The sequence below is a fragment of the Morchella importuna genome, assembly GCF_003444635.1.
Source record: "Morchella importuna strain M04M26 chromosome Unknown Morimp01GS032, whole genome shotgun sequence".
NCBI lineage: Eukaryota > Fungi > Ascomycota > Pezizomycetes > Pezizales > Morchellaceae > Morchella > Morchella importuna.
This window is the reverse complement of record NW_025763429.1, coordinates 40,156-58,407: the sequence shown is the minus strand read 5'-3', so window position 1 is coordinate 58,407 and position 18,252 is coordinate 40,156. Positions and strand designations below refer to the sequence as shown.

Here is an 18,252-nt window from a genome sequence, read left to right as displayed (position 1 = left end):
TTTGCCGTTATTACAGTTCTCCAATTATATGAGGGGAAGAGGTTCTTGGTTTCTTTTCAATCGCTGCCTTCTTTGTATTTCCTTTTTTTTCCCTCAAATCCCCGGAAGCCAGTGCTCTCTGCACCCACCTGTCTGGCGAACGTGCAGGGTGCAGAAGCTAAGCTGTGCGTCACATATGCGCCGGGGAAAAAAAAGAGAGCTCATTATCGATAATCAGATACCACAACACCCGAAGCGAATAGAAGAACCGCGCTTAAGCGGGATTGCAGGGATTTTAGTTCGAGAAGCACGCTGAACAGTAGCCAGATTTAACAGGTGCTAAAAGCATCAGGTATAGCTTCCCAAAGATAGTCTTAAGTTGAAAGCGATAGAATACGAGAACAACTCGGGAAGGCTATGCATAAAGGGAACATTATTTCCTGGCACTCGGACCGTATTGAGATACTCGGATACCTCTCGTTTGCCTACACGTTGTATCACCAGTTGTACCCACAGTAGCAAGCCACGGCTGAGGTTATAAGTGCGCATCAATATTATGTGGCAAAAATATCAAGAGAAATCAAGACAAAAACCATATAATTTCAGGTGCAAAGGATCAACTTTCACATAGAAAACAAGAGGTTTGAAATTATATGATTTTTTAAAGAAACCTCGGAGATAGCAATCAGGGCTACAGGAACAGGAAACTAATGCCAATACGAACATCAAATTCTCGGGAAATGGATGAAAAGAGACTGCAGGTGTTAAGAACGAGGCGGGGAGGGGAAGAAGAACTACCGGGTAATGTATTGGAAGTACATGGCCAATGATCTAAACGATTGGTGCCCCAAGGAAACAGAGATGTATCTGATGGAGAATGCGGACGCACGGCATGTTAGGATGTGGAAACAGCAAAGGATCGGGCAGTGAGTAGGATGAGAGAAGACGGTATAATACATGTAGGGATAGTTGTATGGATGTAAATGGTAAAATAGCTGCTGTCGTATATGTTGCGCAATTGACTAAGGGCCATAAAGATTATTAGAGGTTGATAGAGAAGGATGAGGAGACGTTCCGAGCAGTAGGGCTATCCGAGACAGCATGCTGATGCACACAATGCTTCAGAGAGTTGGTTTTACCAGGGACCCACGCAGGGCAGGGCAACTCTATCCACATGTAGGCGGTCTAACAGCAGCACCTGCGGTCCTGCAACTCTAGAGTATGTAGAGTCTCTAGTACATCAGGTTTCTCGACATGTGAGTTACTTGTGGTACACATTCTCCCGAGTAGTCTACAGAATAACACACTACTGCATCTCACTAAATTGTGCCACCAACGAATGCTCGAATTCAATTAGCCAAAGCCAATAGCCAGCCCTCTGTGGGGCCACCACAATTGATTGACTTCAGGAACAGCGAGTGATGTCGCAAATTCGAAATCCAGCGATCCGCAGACCAAGATTGGCACGATCGTTTTCTGTATGTAGCTGCACATACCTTACCCCCGCAAATGTATGCTAAAATGTGTATCTGGAAATCGGTGGTAGAGCTATCTTGATCCGCATTGCTCTTTAGAATAATCGTGAAAATGAACAAGGTAGATTGCATGGGAGTATTGGGGGAGAACCATGAAGAGGATGATCACGACTGTTGTTCATATCGTGACAACCCAGCCCCCGCTCATACCCCCCCCCCCCCTAAAATAGGAAGAGTAAACGTCCGTCTCGTCCTCTTATCTTCATATCAGGCCTGAACTCGGCTTCGTCCTCCCATTTGTTTATATCGCCCCTCGCAAAGAAAGAGAGGGTACCAAGTAAAGAAAGTTAGAGAACAAGAAAGAACCCGTACTCTGTGCTAGAGATCATCTCTACAGCTCTCCTTGGTTGAAACCGTCGCCCCCGTCGTGTTCTTTATCTACCTGCAGGATGGCGCCTCCAGAAAACTCACCATCCGTAAGAGCACCATAATTCATGCTCGGAATCTCATGTAGTGATCACTTTTCCTGGGAGCTGCGCTGACCCTAGTTTCCAGGGTTCTCCATCCATCTCCCCGTACCGTGCTCCCCTCTTGTCTGAAGATACCCCGGATAGTCTGCCGAACCGCATGTTCACCTCTACCATCGTTCCCTCACCCCTTCTGCAGTCCGTCGCCCAAGCTCCTCCAGTCATGGATAACGAGGAAAATCTTCGAATTAGAGCCAGAGGATTGCATGGTCAGTCACAGCTTCGACCACATCGGGCGTCTGTGGACCAGCTAGGTCCTGGCAGTAGTGATGACCGAATAAGAAGAGTGTCTGGTTCTGCACGCCTACGCCAGTCTCTGAGAGATAATGATCCCCGGCAGCTATCACTGACAGAACGATCATATGGGCCCCGAATACCTTTATGGAGACCCGGGCAGAGGCAGTCACTATATGATTGGGCTCCAGCTACACCGCCAGAGGATGAATATGAGAGTCGCTCGCTCCCACTCCCCCCCATGATTGATGGAGGAGAGCCACACGATGAGATGCTGAGAGATCTTTTGCGATACCGGGCCGACAGTCCGCCGCCTTCTGCAGTCCCCGGACCACTCACTCGGGCATACCGAAATCTCGATAATGATGTCCGAATGTATGAGACTTTGTTTGGTCCTCAAGTACTTTCACCGTTCAGAACTCTCACACAACCACAAAGGCAGAATTCACGTCTTCTATTGCGCTCACGGCCCCCGTGGCATGGCTGGAATTGGGATAGGGAACATGTGCGAGAACGAAGGGAGGACCTATCCCGCTCCCGCTCCGAGAGAGATGCTGAGGTAGTGCTCCGCTCTCGCCCGTTTAGGACTCGAGACGAAAATTACAGGGATCAAAGTACAGGCCCCTCGTCTTCCTACGAACTTGAGGAAGCTATTGGGTATCTGGCAAAACTTCGATTCAGTAACAGCAGTGATGAAAGTTTGTGTCTTGCCGTCAAAGCAGGCTTCTTCAGCCGTGGCGATGACTGGCTTGAGATTATTAGAGATAAATCCATGTATGACGATCTCTTACTGGACACCCAATTCATAAATGTTGCCGAAACCTCGTGGCTTAAAGTTGGTGGTGTATTTTGGGGCTCCCAAACAACCCCGATAATTTCTGCTGTACCCCCCTCACGTCCCACCATATCTTCGGATTCGTCTTCGGCATCTTTGCCATCGAATACAACTGCTGCCGCAATATCTTATCAAGATGATCCCCACAGGGAATCTGGTAGCGCATCATCGTATTATAGTAATAGTAGTCCACACCACTGGACAGTCAAAGTGATCATATCTAGCATAGATTACGCGCAGCTACGTCTGAGTAAGCAAATACCACTTTCCAAAAGGGAACGTTACTCTAATCTAACCATGGGACAATTATTTTCGTGATGATTACAGCTGGGACTATGGAAGCATTCACAGACTTTCAAACAACTGGTGCTGCAGCGAAGACAAGCATTACGACTTACCTAGAGGGTGAAATTATTGATTTCAAGACGCATAGTTTGCAAACCTTTAACTTTCCGAGTAGCATCAAGGATGATGCAGGCAACTGGAGAAAGTTAGAGCCATTCTGCCAATTAAGCAATGAAGAGCTCGTGAAGAGTTTGGTTTCTAAGCAGTTCATGAATAATCTCACAAATAATTGGGTGTTCATGAGGTGGAAAGGTGAGATATTTGAAACTCTTGGGCTCTCTTTCCTCCTTTTCTTTTTCCTTTATCTTTCCCATATCAAACATTTATCAAGATTTTATATGGCCGAGCTTACTATTCATGGCGCTGTCACCTGCAGAAAAATGTTTCATCTCGCCACAAACCTCTCCTGACGTTGGGGTACTTACAATAGGCGGTTTTTATTTCCTGTCGCTCCGCAGATCAAACGGACAGATACAAGGGTTTTACTACGATCCCAAAAGTCAGCCATATCAAGAGCTTAAACTTAGACCTCAAAAACGCTTGTTTCCTACTTACGAGTTCCGTTGATTATACCTGCTTTGCTCCATCAGAGCACTTATCACCGCTTCTTTTATATGTCCCATTATCAGTTGTCTCTTCAGGAATTTAACGAATTTCACTGTTAGAAGAAGCTTGGATTATCGTGGATGGCGTGTTCTGTCATGTATCAGTAACGCTACCCACCCACCCTCTTCCTCTCCCCACGACTATACTGGGTGGGCTGTACTATGTTTCTACCATTTTGAGTGTTTTTGTTCCCTTGCATTCCTTTTGCAGGTTGATGGTGGGGGTTTCCGGGCTGGAAGCAGGATTCGCTGGCGTTTTTTATTTCTTTTCTTTTCTTTTGGAATTTGATTTATCTTTTCCTTTCAGTTTATACAAAACGCCTTGCGCATTCGCCCATTGTTTACAAGGCATGTGTGTACAGTCTGATTGGACCCAATCCTCCTGATGCTTCAATATATGACGCAGTTATGCCCCAAGGTTGCCAACAAACAAACATGTAACTAGGCCTACGTAGTTGTCGGCTTGAGCCATCTCGAGCTCATAACTTGTGCTCTTACAAGCACAAGGTCAGGTTGACTCGAGCCAGCTTGTGATATGTTTTCCTAACTGTAGTCAGCTGTTCCTAGGCCTAATGGCCTGATTACACAATACGTCAATCATGTACCTAGGTTATATTTTCCCAAAAAGGTTGCTTGAGATTTAAAACTTCAACTCCAGGCTTGAGCTTTTGATGATGCGGATAGGGCCAATGATCCCACGAGACAACCTGCCAAAAGCAAAGCACAGGCCGACTGGTTGGCCTACTGGCATAAAGGTGCCTAAAAATAAAAGGCCAGTGATTGTCTTCTTTGGGTAGAGTACATGTACGTATGTTATGCCGTTACGCCGCACTCATGTCAAGACCACATCCAAATCTGGTCCGCAGCTAGATAGAGAACTCTAGAATAGAATAATTCGTCATTGGGGAAAAACTGCACTCCGCTGTCACTGGCACGCCACCCACCTCGCAAAATAAACTATGTAGCTACAGGTCAAAAAGGTCCCCCCGCTTTGTGGGGTTGGTTTCATGGGGTACAATCTCAAGAGTCAAATAACCACTCATAATGAGAATTACGCAAATTGGTGTTTGAGCGCATTGATTATGTACATAAAGTAGATACAGTGTAGAGAGTGTGTTTGCCCGTTGCATGCATACATGTATATGTATAGGATCAGATAAAGGTTCGGAAACCCCTGGATTGCATATACAGATAAGATTTAACTTTGCCTGGTGTTACTGTAGAGTAGACATGGTACTGATTGTACTCTACATTGTAATACAATCTGTATTTGCCGTGCGTGATACAGACAACCGTACTTTCCTTATTTTCTTTTGTTCTTCTGGGGTCGTGATGTTTGTTTCCTAGCCGGGGAGAGGTATTTTTATGCCATAGTCTATGACTGCATGCAGAGTTTTGTACCTAGAAACAATTAAAGCTACATGATATAAAAAAAAAAAAAAAAAAAAAAAGATACAGACAACCGTTGATGTTGATCTTGCCGGAGTCGCCTGGTTCGTACTCCATGTAGTATTCCCATGTCGAGCAGTAGCCTGCCAGTAGGCTTGGAGGTGCGAGTGCGACTTGGCGACAACGACAACTACAACAGCCGATTGGCCTGCTGCTTGGTATTGGAACACGAGGCTCTGAATCCATCTGAAGCTCTACTTCCACTCATTCACGGTCGTTAGTCATTAGGTACGTATATTCCATCCAACGAAGCTTCACTGTTTCTCTATAGTTAAGTCACAGACTAACCAGCTAGTTAGAGATGGGCAACCTCTGCGGCAAAGAAACGAGTACCTCCACAGCTCCCCCAGGCCGTGTACTGGGCTCCGCACCGGCTACTTTGTCCAGTACAAATGCACACACGCCCGCCGCAGCGTCGAGGCCAAAGAACCCACGCAAACCGAAAGTAACGGGACCAGGCAGAACACTGGGGGATGCTAGTGTAAATAGCGAGCAGTCGTCGGGCTCAGCAGCTTCTCCCCCACCGGATGCTAGGACGGCGGCGGCATTAGCCGCAGAGGTATGATATGATACCATGCGCAGTACCAGGTACTGAAACTAACGTTTTATAGAAACGGCTTAATGATACGCAGAAGGGCGGTAAGCTTGGCGCGCAACTGGATCAGGTGAAGAGGAAGACGCAGAATCAACATATACAGGACCTGGCAAAATCCAAGGGTGAACAGGAACGGTTGGTTTGGGACTGAAGTGCTGTGCTTCTTGATCGCTGATTGCTCTTTATTGTTCCCGGACGTTGGGTTGCTCTGTATTCTGTATTTTTACTCCTGCTTTCTGCTGGCATTTGTGTATTTGGGGGGGGGGGGGGGGGGCGTGTAATGCGTAGAGCGGTGTTTTCGATTAAGTTTTGATGCTGGAATTAAATTATTTTCACTCCCATGTGCGCAGCTGGTTGCTGTTGTATGTCACGTAATCCCCAGTACATGCAGGTGAGTGTTTATGTTTGCTCTGCGGTGACTCGGGCAGCCACGATCGTTACCTTAGAGCTTATCAAGTGGAGTTTTTGAAACCTCTACACTCTATGTCTATCAACTGTGCCCTCCACTCCCTTGCTTTTAAAACCTTTTAGCCTCCCAACCCAACCTTTTTCTTTCCCTGTGTTGTTTTTATGTGGTGTCAGCCAGACTCCAAGGCTTGAAATATATACAATTGCAATGTCCCAACATCCCACTTTTGACCCTATGTTGATCTTTCATCGTAAAATGCCTTTTCCGTCCCTTGTACTGCGTGTGATCCGAGACTCAAGTGACTTCACCAACGACATGGTGCCCTTCATAAACTCTGCAAACGACGAATCCGGAACTCCTGTAGGTGTCCGCGAAATCTCCGTTTCCGCCTCCTCTGCCTCTGCCTGGTCATCCAGCTGCGCTACCTCTGCTGCTAGGTCAACCTCATTACTTTCTGGTACTACCTCCTCATTAGAACCAATTTCGTCCTCTTCCCATTTTGCCTTTTCGGCCACTAGCTCCTTGATCTCAACCTCTCGCTTCATATTCTTCTCTACTTCTTCTTGTGTCTGTAGAATCTCATCATTTGTCTTGACTTCCAGAACTCCTTCGGTCTCAGAAGGACCATTGCAGATCAGCTTCACCTCTGTCCTCTTTCCACCACTTGCCCCGCCCTCAATGACGGTGTGCCTCAGCTGCAGTCCATGCCAGTCGAAGTTTAGCTCTCTTCTAAATTCCATGCCCACGAATAGATAATCCACATCTGTAGTTGGTAGATCGGGAACATGCTGCATCATCCATTGTGGCACCGATGCCTTAAGCGTCGGGACCACACGCAGCTTCGATTTCCCGCTCAGGTCCAGGTTGCTGTTCTCTTTGAAACGTTTCATCTCCTCAACGGTGACACCGCCGACGGTTTGTTCATCCCCTGTACCCATTGCCAGTGGGACATCCACACGGCGAAGGAAGCGGAGGTCACATTGTCGGTTCGGCATGAGCATGTCTGCTACCGATTCTGAGTGACGGGCGATTAGTGTAGGTTGCAAGATATTGCCAGTATATCTATCGATTGGGAGCGTCAGTTCAAGGATGGGGTACTGATCAAATGTCGTTGGAAGTGACCAGGGCGACGCCGCGAATCGGACTGAGAAGGAGTAGGCAATATCCTCATCTAAGAGTTTTGCCGAGTCGTCTATGTAGGCGAGCTTCAGGTCCTTTCTGCTTACGGGTGCTTGTGCGATGAAGGAGACACCTGGAAACTCGTTGGAGAGAACGCGGGGGCGCTCGTCCTTAATGAATTCCTCGAGGGTCTGGGGGGATTGTGGTACGGAGTTTCCTTCTGAATCGTGGAGAATGCAGCCTAGAATTGCCTGGTATTCTGCTGGTTGACGCTCACCGACTGCGACTTCCGCAATGGGGCTTTGATCGAGGATCTGCCGGATATTTTCGAGTTGGCCTAAGCTCCGCTCTCCCTTCATCTTGATGTTGCCCTGCTCCGCCTCATCGGGCTTAGGCTCCACCTCCTGTGCGGCCGGGTTTGGCTTGTTCCTAACGATTCTCCAGCGGGCCCAATCTCGGCCTCTGAATACCCATGGTAATGAAGGATCCTCTGAAAATTTATACAGAGCGCCCTTGGGGCTCTCTTGGTCGCTAGGGGAATTGTACAGTAGGGAGTAGATTGACCGGACCTGCATGTTTAGAGCAGAGTAGAGTAGTCGGCGCGCATCATCAATTGCATGCCTTTCGGGCCCGAGTGCCATAACCCGTATCTTATTTTATGATTAGTACACCAAGCTGCATAGAGCTAAGGGGGGGGTACCATACGGTGGTTTCGTCGACTTTCTCGATAAAAGTATTAGTAAGTCTCGCAATTGGCGTAACGAGGTCCTCTGTAAAGTTGCCATATCTTAACGTCCATGAGAGGTCGATATCTTCGGTAATGATCGTCTTGAGCATCTCGTCCATGGCGAACGACAGGCGCTCAATGTTGGCCAGTGAACCGCGGAACTGTATTGTTGACTTCGCAACATTGACCGTGATCCTGGTCATGAACTTCTGGGCCCAGGTCCTGAGAACATGTCCATCTATATATTTCCACGCACCATCATATTAGCGAACCTCAAAATGCCATACCATCCATCCCACGTCCCCATCTCAAAACAAAAAAGCATCAAAAAAGTAACCAGCGCCGTACCTTCCCCGACCATGAAGAACAGGTCCCTCCTCCTGCTCGTAATCTCCCTGGTGATGAGCACGTCCTCCCTCTCCGCAATCTCATCAGTCACTTCAATGTCCCACAGATTCCTCAAAATCGTGTTGAGCACCTGCGACTTCTTCGCCGTCTTGCGTAGCGGTATAATCACCTTCTCCGGAGTTCTGCTCACAAACTCGCTGTAGTACTCCCACAACTGCGACCGCAGGAACGCATTGTCAAGCTCCTCAACCATCTGGTTGTACCGCTCGCGCGACACACGCAGTGTGTCGGGCCTGTACAGCGAGATCTCCATCTGCGTTGCGTCGAGCACACCACCAGGGTGCTCAAACGTGAGGAGATTGCGCGCGCCGCTCTCGAGATTGCTGTCATCGAGGACTTCGGCCTTGCGCGGGCGGTTGAGCGGTTTCCAGGGCGCGGGCGGCGTCAGTACGATCAATTCTCGTGGGGCAGCGTCATGACGAGGGGTGGTTGTCATGAGGGTGCTGGCCCGTGGGGTGTTAGTTAGGCGCAGGAGCGACCGGGGAAGGAGCTTCGGACGCGGGAGAGAGTAGCGGAATTGGCAGCGGAGGCATATTGCAAGTGATATCGAGGGTGGGCGTGGCATTGGAGGTCGTGGGAGTATCTCTGGATGGGAGCTGGTGGTTTTGGGGGGGAGAAACGGACGTGCAACGAGGGAAAATTTGAGCCGCCTGGCTTGGCCGCGAGACCATCACGTGAGGTGGTGGGGTGGTGGGGTCGAGTGATGGGATGTGATGGAGTGATAGCTGGTGTAGATGTGCGCGTTTCGTGATTTTACGAGCCTGCGAGCGTTATGGGCTATGAGGAACAATATTGAAGTGGTATCTGACAGTCATAATACTTCATCTTCTAGACCTACAGATATGTCTCTCCCCATCTGTAATCACCTACTCTGCAAAATCCGAATCTAAAACTAGCTTGTCTCTGAAAAGACATGTCAATGAACCCTAAATATCGACAAGTCTCACATCTCCTAATATTCCGAATACACCTCTTCGCCCACTACTATCTCCGTACCTATCGTTCAACACCTCAGCCACCCAAATCTCCCTTCCTTCTCTCTCTTCACCGTCTCTCCGTAATTTTACGCTTCCAGGTTCCACGCTAATATCTTGGGGCTGATTGAATAGTAAAATCGACAAATCTACACATTCTGTATAGACTGGTCCCAGTGCAGGTTTAACCCCGGTATAAAAATGAAATATACTCGGTGGTAGCTCATGACTGCGGACATAAACGTCCTCATCATATGGGGCAGAGGTTACATCGTTCAGCAGCAAAAGACACGTCTTGGTGGCATTCGCGAGTAGGCTGAACGCGCGGGAGAGGTCCACAAGTAACGCTGCAGCTAAAGGATAGTTAGTGGAGTGCTATGGATAATAGGGACTAATTGCAAATATTGGACCTACCCTCAGGTCTCTCGGACTGGTGCCAATTATCCTCTCCTCCATAAGCATCCCTCTGATAGCCGCGGAGGTTGATGCGAGGCGTAAATTTTAGGTCTGGAAGGAGGTGGGTGATTGTATCGACTACTATTACTCCTATTGTTTGTTGAGGCCTCGATGGTTTTTCTTCTTCCTTCACTACCGCTTTTTGCAGTTTGACCTCTTCCTCTTTCCTCTGATCTTCGTCATCGTCCCAATCTTCTTCTTCTTCTTCTTCTTCTTCTTCTTCTTCTTCTTCCTGGCTGTCTTGAATGACTTTTTCTTCCAACTCTTGTCGGGGAAGTCCATCGTTATCGTTGTTACCCTGGCTATCATCGACTACCCTGTCTACTTCACTCACCCGCATCTCTGCCTCTGTCATCTCTACTCCTGCCTTGGCTTCGCCCTCTATCTCACTCTTGACTTCCTCTAGCACTTTGAATAGTTCATGTATATCCACGACCCTATAGATCGTTACGCGGTCCAACACACTGCCCATCGTTATTTCTTTTCCGGTTTCCCCTGCATCCTCTAGTTTACCCGCAATAACCTCTCCCAACTTTGCAGCAGAGAACAAACCCTCAGTATCCACCCACACAGCGTGTGCATGTGGCCTTTCAAACAAATGTGAAGCTACTGTATGCATTGCGAGTAATGTCCGCTCTACGTTGTGGGCGCTGGAGAGCGAGGTTATGCGCCGATATGGGAAGCCACCACGGAGGGCGATATCAAGCGCAGTGCATGATGTTGCGAGGAGCGGTTCTTCAAAGTGCTTTGGTGGATGAGAGTGCATTGAATATCCATCATCTATAGGCGAGAGGCTCGGCGAGTCGGGAGGGGTGGGTACTGTGAGGAGAGATGTTGCAATGATCGGAGATGCCGGTTTGATGCTCCCCCGATTGGTATACTGACTTGATTCAGGCTATTATGAGCTTCACACTCTGAAAATATCTGGTATCTGGGTGACGTAAGATACGTACTTGTCTATCTCTAGACCATCCAGCGGTTCTTGGAGTTCGTTGGCTGCTTGTGGCATACTTTGATATTATCATCACAGAGCATCAGCACGATTCCACGTTCACGAGCCAGCCAACCCCCACTCATCTTGTAGACATATTTGGAAAGACGTCTCGTATCCCAGTAATCAGAGCTTGTTTCGTGCCTCGTGGCAAGGATGCCTAAGTGCACATGCACGATTGACGTGAGCCGAGATGCCAAGCGATGTTGTTTGCTTTATGTACCCATGTTCCGGATTCCGTGGGCAGCTGTGAGAGGCGAGTGATCTGGTGGTGATTCCGACCGACCGGACATTCTCATCTCCTTTTTACTCTGCCTACTGGTCATCTGCGAATAACCGGTGTTATGGCAACGCGTAATAAATATATTGCATCCTAATAACAATCTCTATTCCTACCCTCAGATCCAGCGCAGTAAAATTGGCTGCTCTAAATATATCCACATAGGTATTAACGCCCCGATCTGAGCGTGTCCGACCACCGTAGCCACCACTCAAATGGGTACCATCGTTACTCTACTAATAACCGGCTATTTATGTACCACTAACTGCTCTAAGTAGAGTCTCTAGAGTACTAGCACCTACTGCTCCACTGCCTGCAGCACCTGCGATCACTCGACTCAACATCAGACGATAGCGGGGCTCGGAGCTATCCCTCATCCGAAGAAAATCCTCCTCAAGAAAGGGAAGCAAATGTAGGTGGCGAATCCCGTCTCGGTAGCAGGGTTACATACGTCAGAGCCTCATAGTACCCGGGCTCTCAGATCCGGGAAATGCGCTTGGTTTGAGGTTTTGAACATGAACCCCTCTGTAGGTATGTGTGTATCTTAGACATAGATGGCATGTAGATATCAATATAGGACAGCTCTCGGTCGGTGGTGGATTTTTAAATAGATCACACGAGAGTACTCTAGGTAAGGGTAAGTGGGAGAGTGACTTTCAGTAAGTCATTGGTGAGACAGAGAAACTCCCTTCCTGTGCTCGTGCGTCGAGAATTGTTGCCATCTGCAAAAAAAAAAAAAAATTTACCCTAAAAACGCCTCCCCGCATCAGGGAGGGACATACATAAAAGACCCTTTTCCCTTTGTCCACCCCCCTTTGTCCACCCCCCTTTGAACCCTTAAACTAGACACGTTGAGTTCTTGCCTTGCTTCGACTCCTAGTTACCAAAAACTCTACTGTTATCATGACAATACTTGCTGCGACAACAGCTTCATCCTCGGGGAAGCAGCTAAACGGCCACGCCAGCGAGATTAGGCCAAGGCCACCATTTAACCACCTCCCTACACCCTCAGAGGGGAATGGACATCTAAAGGCGGCTCGAGTCGAGAGCGATAACACGTCCGCCATCTCCAGGTTAGCTTGCCTTAGCCTGCCTGCAAGTCTAGATATCAAGATGAGGCCGTTTCTCACATGAATGATTGATGAATACAGTGGCCGTAGCACACCCGTCCCCGAAGATGCACCTCCATCCGCCCACTCAATTCAACATGCCCGCCGCGAGAAGCGGCGACGAATGTTCCCGACGGTCGCCTACGAGTCGCGCGTATCTCATTTCGACCCGCAGAGCCAATATCACGACTTTAGGGGCTTCTTTGCCCTGTTTTGGATCGGTATATTCATCATGGTCTTAAATACTGCGTTGCGGAATTATAGAGACACAGGAAAGGTCTTAAGGACAAGTATATTCAGCTTGTTTTATGCGGCGCCGGCAGAGCTGGCGTTCGCTGATTTGGCGATGGCGTGTAGCACGGTTATCTGTTTGCCATTGCAGAAGATGTTTGCCAGGAACCTTGTTAGTTGGGAGAAGGAGGGACATCTATTACAGCATTTGATACAGAGTATTTGGTTAGGCATCTGGGTGTATTTGCCGTTTTATCTCCAGTGGCAGTGGTGAGTTCAGTCCCGGAGGGGGGAAGGGGGGGTGATGCTAAGGGCGACGCAACTCATGACGGATACGATAGGACTCATCAAGTGTTTTTTACACTCCATGCTCTTACTTTACTCATGAAGGTACCTTTATCTTCCTCCTCTTAGGTCAATGGCATTAGCTCATCTTTCCAGATTCACTCTTATTCGTTCTACTGCGGCCATCTTTCGGATTGCCACAAACAGCTCAAGTCCCTCGACTCCAACAATACAACAGTTGAATCGGAGGCCGATGCCGAGCTCCGCGAAAAGCTAGCCTTCGAACTTACTTGCCCTGAAGGAAAGGTCACATACCCGCAAAATCTAACTCTCCCCAACTTCCTGGACTACCTCCTCTGTCCAACGCTCTGCTACGAGATGAGCTATCCCCGAGTAGACCATATCCGCTGGGCAAAGGTAGTAGAAAAGGCCGCTGCTGTCTTTGGCTGCGTCTTTGTCCTTACCGTAACCTCTGAAGAATTCATCCTCCCTGTCATGACTGAAGCGGCCCTCCGCCTCGAGAGCGTCCAGTCCTGGGCCGAGATTGGGCTCGTCTTACTCGAGAGTATCAGCCTCCTTCTGTTCCCGTACATGATCACCTTCCTCCTCGTTTTCCTCGTCATCTTCGAGTATGTACTTGGTGCATTTGCGGAGATCACATGCTTCGCTGACCGCCACTTCTATGCCGACTGGTGGAACTCGACGAACTGGCTTGAATTCTCAAGGGAATGGAATATTCCGGTGCACAGGTTCCTGCAACGCCATGTGTATGGTGCATCACGGAGACATACGTCGAGAAGTGTGGCCACGCTAGTTACGTTCCTGATCAGTGCAGCGGCACATGAACTGGTGCTATTCTGTATTACGAAAAAGTTGAGGGGGTATGGATTTGTGTGCCAGATGCTGCAGTTGCCGATTATCGCGGTTCAGAGGACGAAGTTCATGCAGAGTTGGCATACGCTGAATAATATAATGTTTTGGTGTAGTATGATTTGGGGACTTGCTATGGTAAGTAACCCATCCATTATGCTTGCTCGTTTGGACTTTGAGAACTTTACTAACTGCAAGATATAGATCAGTGCACTGTATGTTCTTATTTAAAACCCATTATCCAGTTAGGAGAATGGTATCGGGTTTTATTTATTTTGTATATCTGAGTTAGGAGGCTAGTTAGATATAGGGGTATTTTAGATACGTAGATTTCACTGGCGTCCTTTTTGTTTTATCGTTGTGTATGTTTTATCGCGAAGGCGTTTTTCTTTTCTTTCTTTTTTCTTGCATGAGTATTACTGGTAAGTAGCTACTCCAAATTTGTTTCAGCAAGGCGGCGAAGAGCAAAATATCCTGTTTCTGTATTTTTAGGACATATTTATGTTGATTCTTTTGACTATGTACCCCATGGGTCCTCATTGTGCTTTGAAAAACTCTAGCTCTTTATTATGGGAATGCAAAGCTGCAGACACACGCTGTTGCCACCATTCTTGCAGTTCCCATACAGTCTAATCTCGCTATAAGGGTAACATCTATAAGGGTAATCGTCCTATAAGGGTACGGTTTTGTGGTCCAAAAAATTTGTATGCAAAAATAAGGGTAAATGACCAAATACTTGCTATAAGAATATTCTTAGACAATTGGGGGTTTTTTTTTGTGCGTACCCTTATAAAAAAGGTAAGGTTAGGGTCAAATTTAGGTGTTTGTGAAACAAACCACCTAAAACAGTGATGTCTTCTCTCTTTACCCCCATTTCCGACACACGCCAGCCAAATAACCCTAACCCTAATTTCTATAAGGGTATGCTCTCTATAAGGGTAAGCTGCAGCCCGATTTTCCGAAATTCCCATACCCTTCTAGCGAGATTCGACTGTAATGGGGTAGTGGCACGCTCTGTTCTTTTTATTGCCAGGGTCCTAGAAACGAGGAGCTTATGTACGTATAGCAACTGAACGTTAGAAGCTGGAAGGCACACCGTATGTATATTGTCGAGTGAAAACTACTCCACAGCCCAGAGAGCACCTGATTACATACTTACTCTAGACATGATCTCGATCTCGAATCGATTGTAACCAAAGCGATGACGAAGGAAATAACATACTTTCCGTTATAAAAACGGAATGAACATCCAAAATGGTATTCAATAAAGCAATCAATCGTCCAATGGAATCAGTATTGCATCTCGGCACACGAGCAATGAAGTAATCAATCACGCAAGCATTGCACCTCGGAAGGAACGTCACCGAGTGATATTTTATGACCCATTATTTGATCTCGTATAACTCGAGTACCAACTAAATTAAAATAGACAATAAGAATTCGCATCAAAACAGAAAGAGAGCAAGGAGAAACAGGTTTTGTAGGCCGGGCCGAGGCAAGTGATATCCCATTAACCAATTTTGTCTGATCACCTAAAAGAATCCTCTGCGATATTTAGCGTGCAATTAATTCTCAAGGGAATGCAGATCCAATTCAATAGTGTTGCAATTGATTATAAAAATAACCACTGACCTATACAAAGGTGCAAGCACAGCAGACGATTGACTAGAGGAAACCAAGTTTTTCGGGTTATATCCCTGTACACTAATATAGAGTAATAGGCTACATGTACTGGAGCGGGAGACCCCGCATTATGGCGCAAAAAGATATGATACCTGTCCTAGATCCAGCCAATCGATGACAAAGCGTAAGTCAAAGTGGAGGCTCTTGAAATTGACTTTTTATTCAACTTTTCCCCAATACCCTTAAAACTCAAGATTTCCACCCTAAAGAAAAAAAGAAAGAAACAACCAAAGAATTGAATTTTCACAAAAAAAAAGAAAATTGATTTCATCTTGGTATGCTATTGATTCATACTAATATGTTCCGACCTTTTGCAGGACAGTTTAGTGGGGTGAGCCTAAGCTCCCAAGCTTGGGAAAGCACTGGTATCGTCAAGGTTAGGGGTTCCAGTGCTGCTCTTTCCACCACGGTAGTCACCGCGACGGTCACCGTCACGGTCACCACGGGTGCCTCTATCGCCACGACCACGACCGCCCCTATCACCACCGCGTCCACGGCCACCACGAGCTCCACCACGTCCGGCTTCCCTGGGCTCGACATAACGAGGCTCGATGTCGAGAATCTGCTTAGTCTTGCGCTCCCGGTTCCTTGTCTTGTCCCTGGATTCGCCAACGAAGTAGGCACCCTCCTCGCGAGAAAACTCCTTCGCGGCAGCCCACTTTTTGTCGTTACCACCCTCGTTGGGACGGCGAACTTCGGTAGGGGGGCCAAGGTCGGCTTGACGCTGAGCAAGCTCCGCAAGGTACTCGTCATAGGTCTTGTGAACCTCTTCGGGCTCTTCAGGGACCTCAGCAGTAGCCCCACCCTCGGCAGCGGCGGGATCCTCGGAGGCGGGGACAGCGTTGGGGTCGGCGGAATCGGCACCAGCAGCATCCTTCTGGGCAAGTTCAGCACCAGCAAGCTCGTCATCCCATTCCTTTTCGCCCTTGTTGGCACCCCATCCCTGGCCTACTTGCTTCTCGGTGTCACTGCGAATCAAGAAGTCGAGGTCAATGACTGTAAAAGCATAATTTGGAAAATCTCCAGAGAACATACACTCTACCGGTCTGGCTGTGACGATCATACTGGCGACGTCCACCACGTCCACGGGCACCGCCCTGGGGAGCGGTGTTGTCCTCATCAGTGTTCTTGGCGAGATTGTTCTGGCGTCCAGCCTCACGATCACGGAATGCTTAAGTAAAACCAGGATGTTAGAATTATGAAGCTATGGTAAGAAGTGACCAAATAAGATAAAGAATGCCTCTAGATGGAATCAATTCCTGGTGGGATCGTACTAACCTCCGTCGTTTCCACCACGGCCTCTCTTGTAGCCACCAGCTCTGGAGCCACTGACCGCGGGAGCCACAGCCGGGGCAGGCTTCTCATCTCTTTTCTTAGAGGTAGTGGTGTTCTTGATCACCTGCCTTGGAGCAGGTGGAGGTGGAGCATCGGGATCCTCGATGTCGTTTCCTGTAGTTCAAAGTAGGGGAATAAGCAAATATAATAATAAAAACGTAGAGAAGCGGGGTAGTTTCGGGCAATGTCAAAAAAGTTTATTCTTCGCCTTAGAAGTTTACAGAGAGTGGGAGGGGGTATGGAGATGCGTAGTAATGAGACATACCAAGGAGGTCGTACGGGTTCTTTGACAAAATGGCAAGGTTAGTTGCGATGAATAGCACAAAAAAAAATCAATGGAAGAGAAGGCGAACCTGAGAAGCAACGGAGGCAGACATGGTGCCTGCTTTCTCCTTCTGTCTTTAGAAGACGGACTGATTGGAGATTTCGATGGGGATAGTTGAAGTTTGTGGGTTCACTCAAGGAGTGAGAGAAAAGCAGATGGAAGAAGAGAGAGAGGTTGGAGGAGGGGAAATAATTTTCTGGGTGGGGGGGCAGAAACAATCGGTGACGACGCTGCAAGTTGAAGGCCACAGAAACTTTTGGCGGGGGAAGTGACAAACCAATCAGGGTCAGTAAACCTGCGCAATTCAATTTTTTGGTAGGCAATTTAGGCCTAAAAGAGGTTTTGCTTGCAATTTCGCTCCAAACTCAATCCTGTTGATCTGTTTTTTCTGGTAAAAAATCTAATTACTAGTGTTCGTGAAAACAGCTTTCGTCATAGGAGACTGCTGTTGCGAGGGGTTAGCCCTACACCCCTCCTACAATTTATCACCAACCAACACGCAGTATCAAGGATCTGATAAGATTGACTTCTGTACTACGTGCACAAAATCACGTGACGTGACTTCACGAACATTATCTATAACTTTTGCTGACTTCGGAGGTAATTGATATATTAAAGGAGTTGATGAGGAATTGCTATCTAACAAAAATATATATCTCCGCATTACTACATTTAACTGGACTTCGATCAAAATTCGATGCTGAGGTTACCCGTAGGTACACGCTGCAACAACCTCGAGACCCTAAATATTTGCCGTTTACTGACGGGAGTGCTAGGCACTTTTAATTGAGAACAAAGGGGTCGGGAACAAATCTAAAGTGCAAATTAGGGGGAAATAGAGCGCACGTTTTGATTGGTACCCTAACGTGTGGGTACTGTATGTACCTCATAGTACCTACATTAATAGAGGTAAAATTCAAAGAATGAGATGAGCTCAGCAACAATCATGTTAAGAGGTTATTAACCCCAGTTCTGGATACACCTCACTATCATGCAGGTTATAGTA

The 18,252-nt window shown here is 47.6% G+C and overlaps 5 protein-coding genes across 5 annotated transcripts; 3 read left to right on the top strand and 2 right to left on the bottom strand.

Annotated features, from left to right (window-relative positions):
• Positions 1-1,903: 1,903 nt before the first annotated feature.
• LAJ45_08810 (uncharacterized protein) lies at positions 1,904-3,962 on the top strand (the record flags this gene model as incomplete). Its single annotated transcript, XM_046118359.1, has 5 exons — positions 1,904-1,930; positions 2,010-2,590; positions 2,654-3,300; positions 3,378-3,647; positions 3,772-3,962. 5 exons carry the CDS (start codon positions 1,904-1,906, stop codon positions 3,960-3,962), a joined length of 1,716 nt encoding a protein of 571 aa, XP_045968315.1.
• Positions 3,963-5,517: 1,555 nt separating this feature from the next.
• On the top strand, positions 5,518-6,195 carry LAJ45_08809 (uncharacterized protein; the record flags this gene model as incomplete). The annotated part of the gene is made up of 4 exons (XM_046118358.1): positions 5,518-5,607; positions 5,671-5,677; positions 5,749-6,008; positions 6,061-6,195. 4 exons carry the CDS (start codon positions 5,518-5,520, stop codon positions 6,193-6,195), a joined length of 492 nt encoding a protein of 163 aa, XP_045968314.1.
• A 503-nt stretch (positions 6,196-6,698) lies between these two features.
• On the bottom strand, positions 6,699-11,146 carry LAJ45_08808 (uncharacterized protein; the record flags this gene model as incomplete). Its single annotated transcript, XM_046118357.1, has 6 exons — positions 6,699-8,222; positions 8,278-8,537; positions 8,648-9,150; positions 9,704-10,034; positions 10,096-11,021; positions 11,091-11,146. The coding sequence occupies 6 exons, from the start codon at positions 11,144-11,146 to the stop codon at positions 6,699-6,701; spliced, it is 3,600 nt and encodes a 1,199-aa protein (XP_045968313.1).
• Positions 11,147-12,311: 1,165 nt separating this feature from the next.
• Positions 12,312-14,134, top strand: LAJ45_08807 (uncharacterized protein; the record flags this gene model as incomplete). Its single annotated transcript, XM_046118356.1, has 5 exons — positions 12,312-12,481; positions 12,560-13,018; positions 13,090-13,138; positions 13,190-14,041; positions 14,108-14,134. The coding sequence occupies 5 exons, from the start codon at positions 12,312-12,314 to the stop codon at positions 14,132-14,134; spliced, it is 1,557 nt and encodes a 518-aa protein (XP_045968312.1).
• Positions 14,135-15,923: 1,789 nt separating this feature from the next.
• On the bottom strand, positions 15,924-17,298 carry LAJ45_08806 (uncharacterized protein; the record flags this gene model as incomplete). The annotated part of the gene is made up of 5 exons (XM_046118355.1): positions 15,924-16,554; positions 16,622-16,757; positions 16,865-17,035; positions 17,187-17,205; positions 17,275-17,298. 5 exons carry the CDS (start codon positions 17,296-17,298, stop codon positions 15,924-15,926), a joined length of 981 nt encoding a protein of 326 aa, XP_045968311.1.
• Between the last annotated feature and the right edge of the window lie 954 nt (positions 17,299-18,252).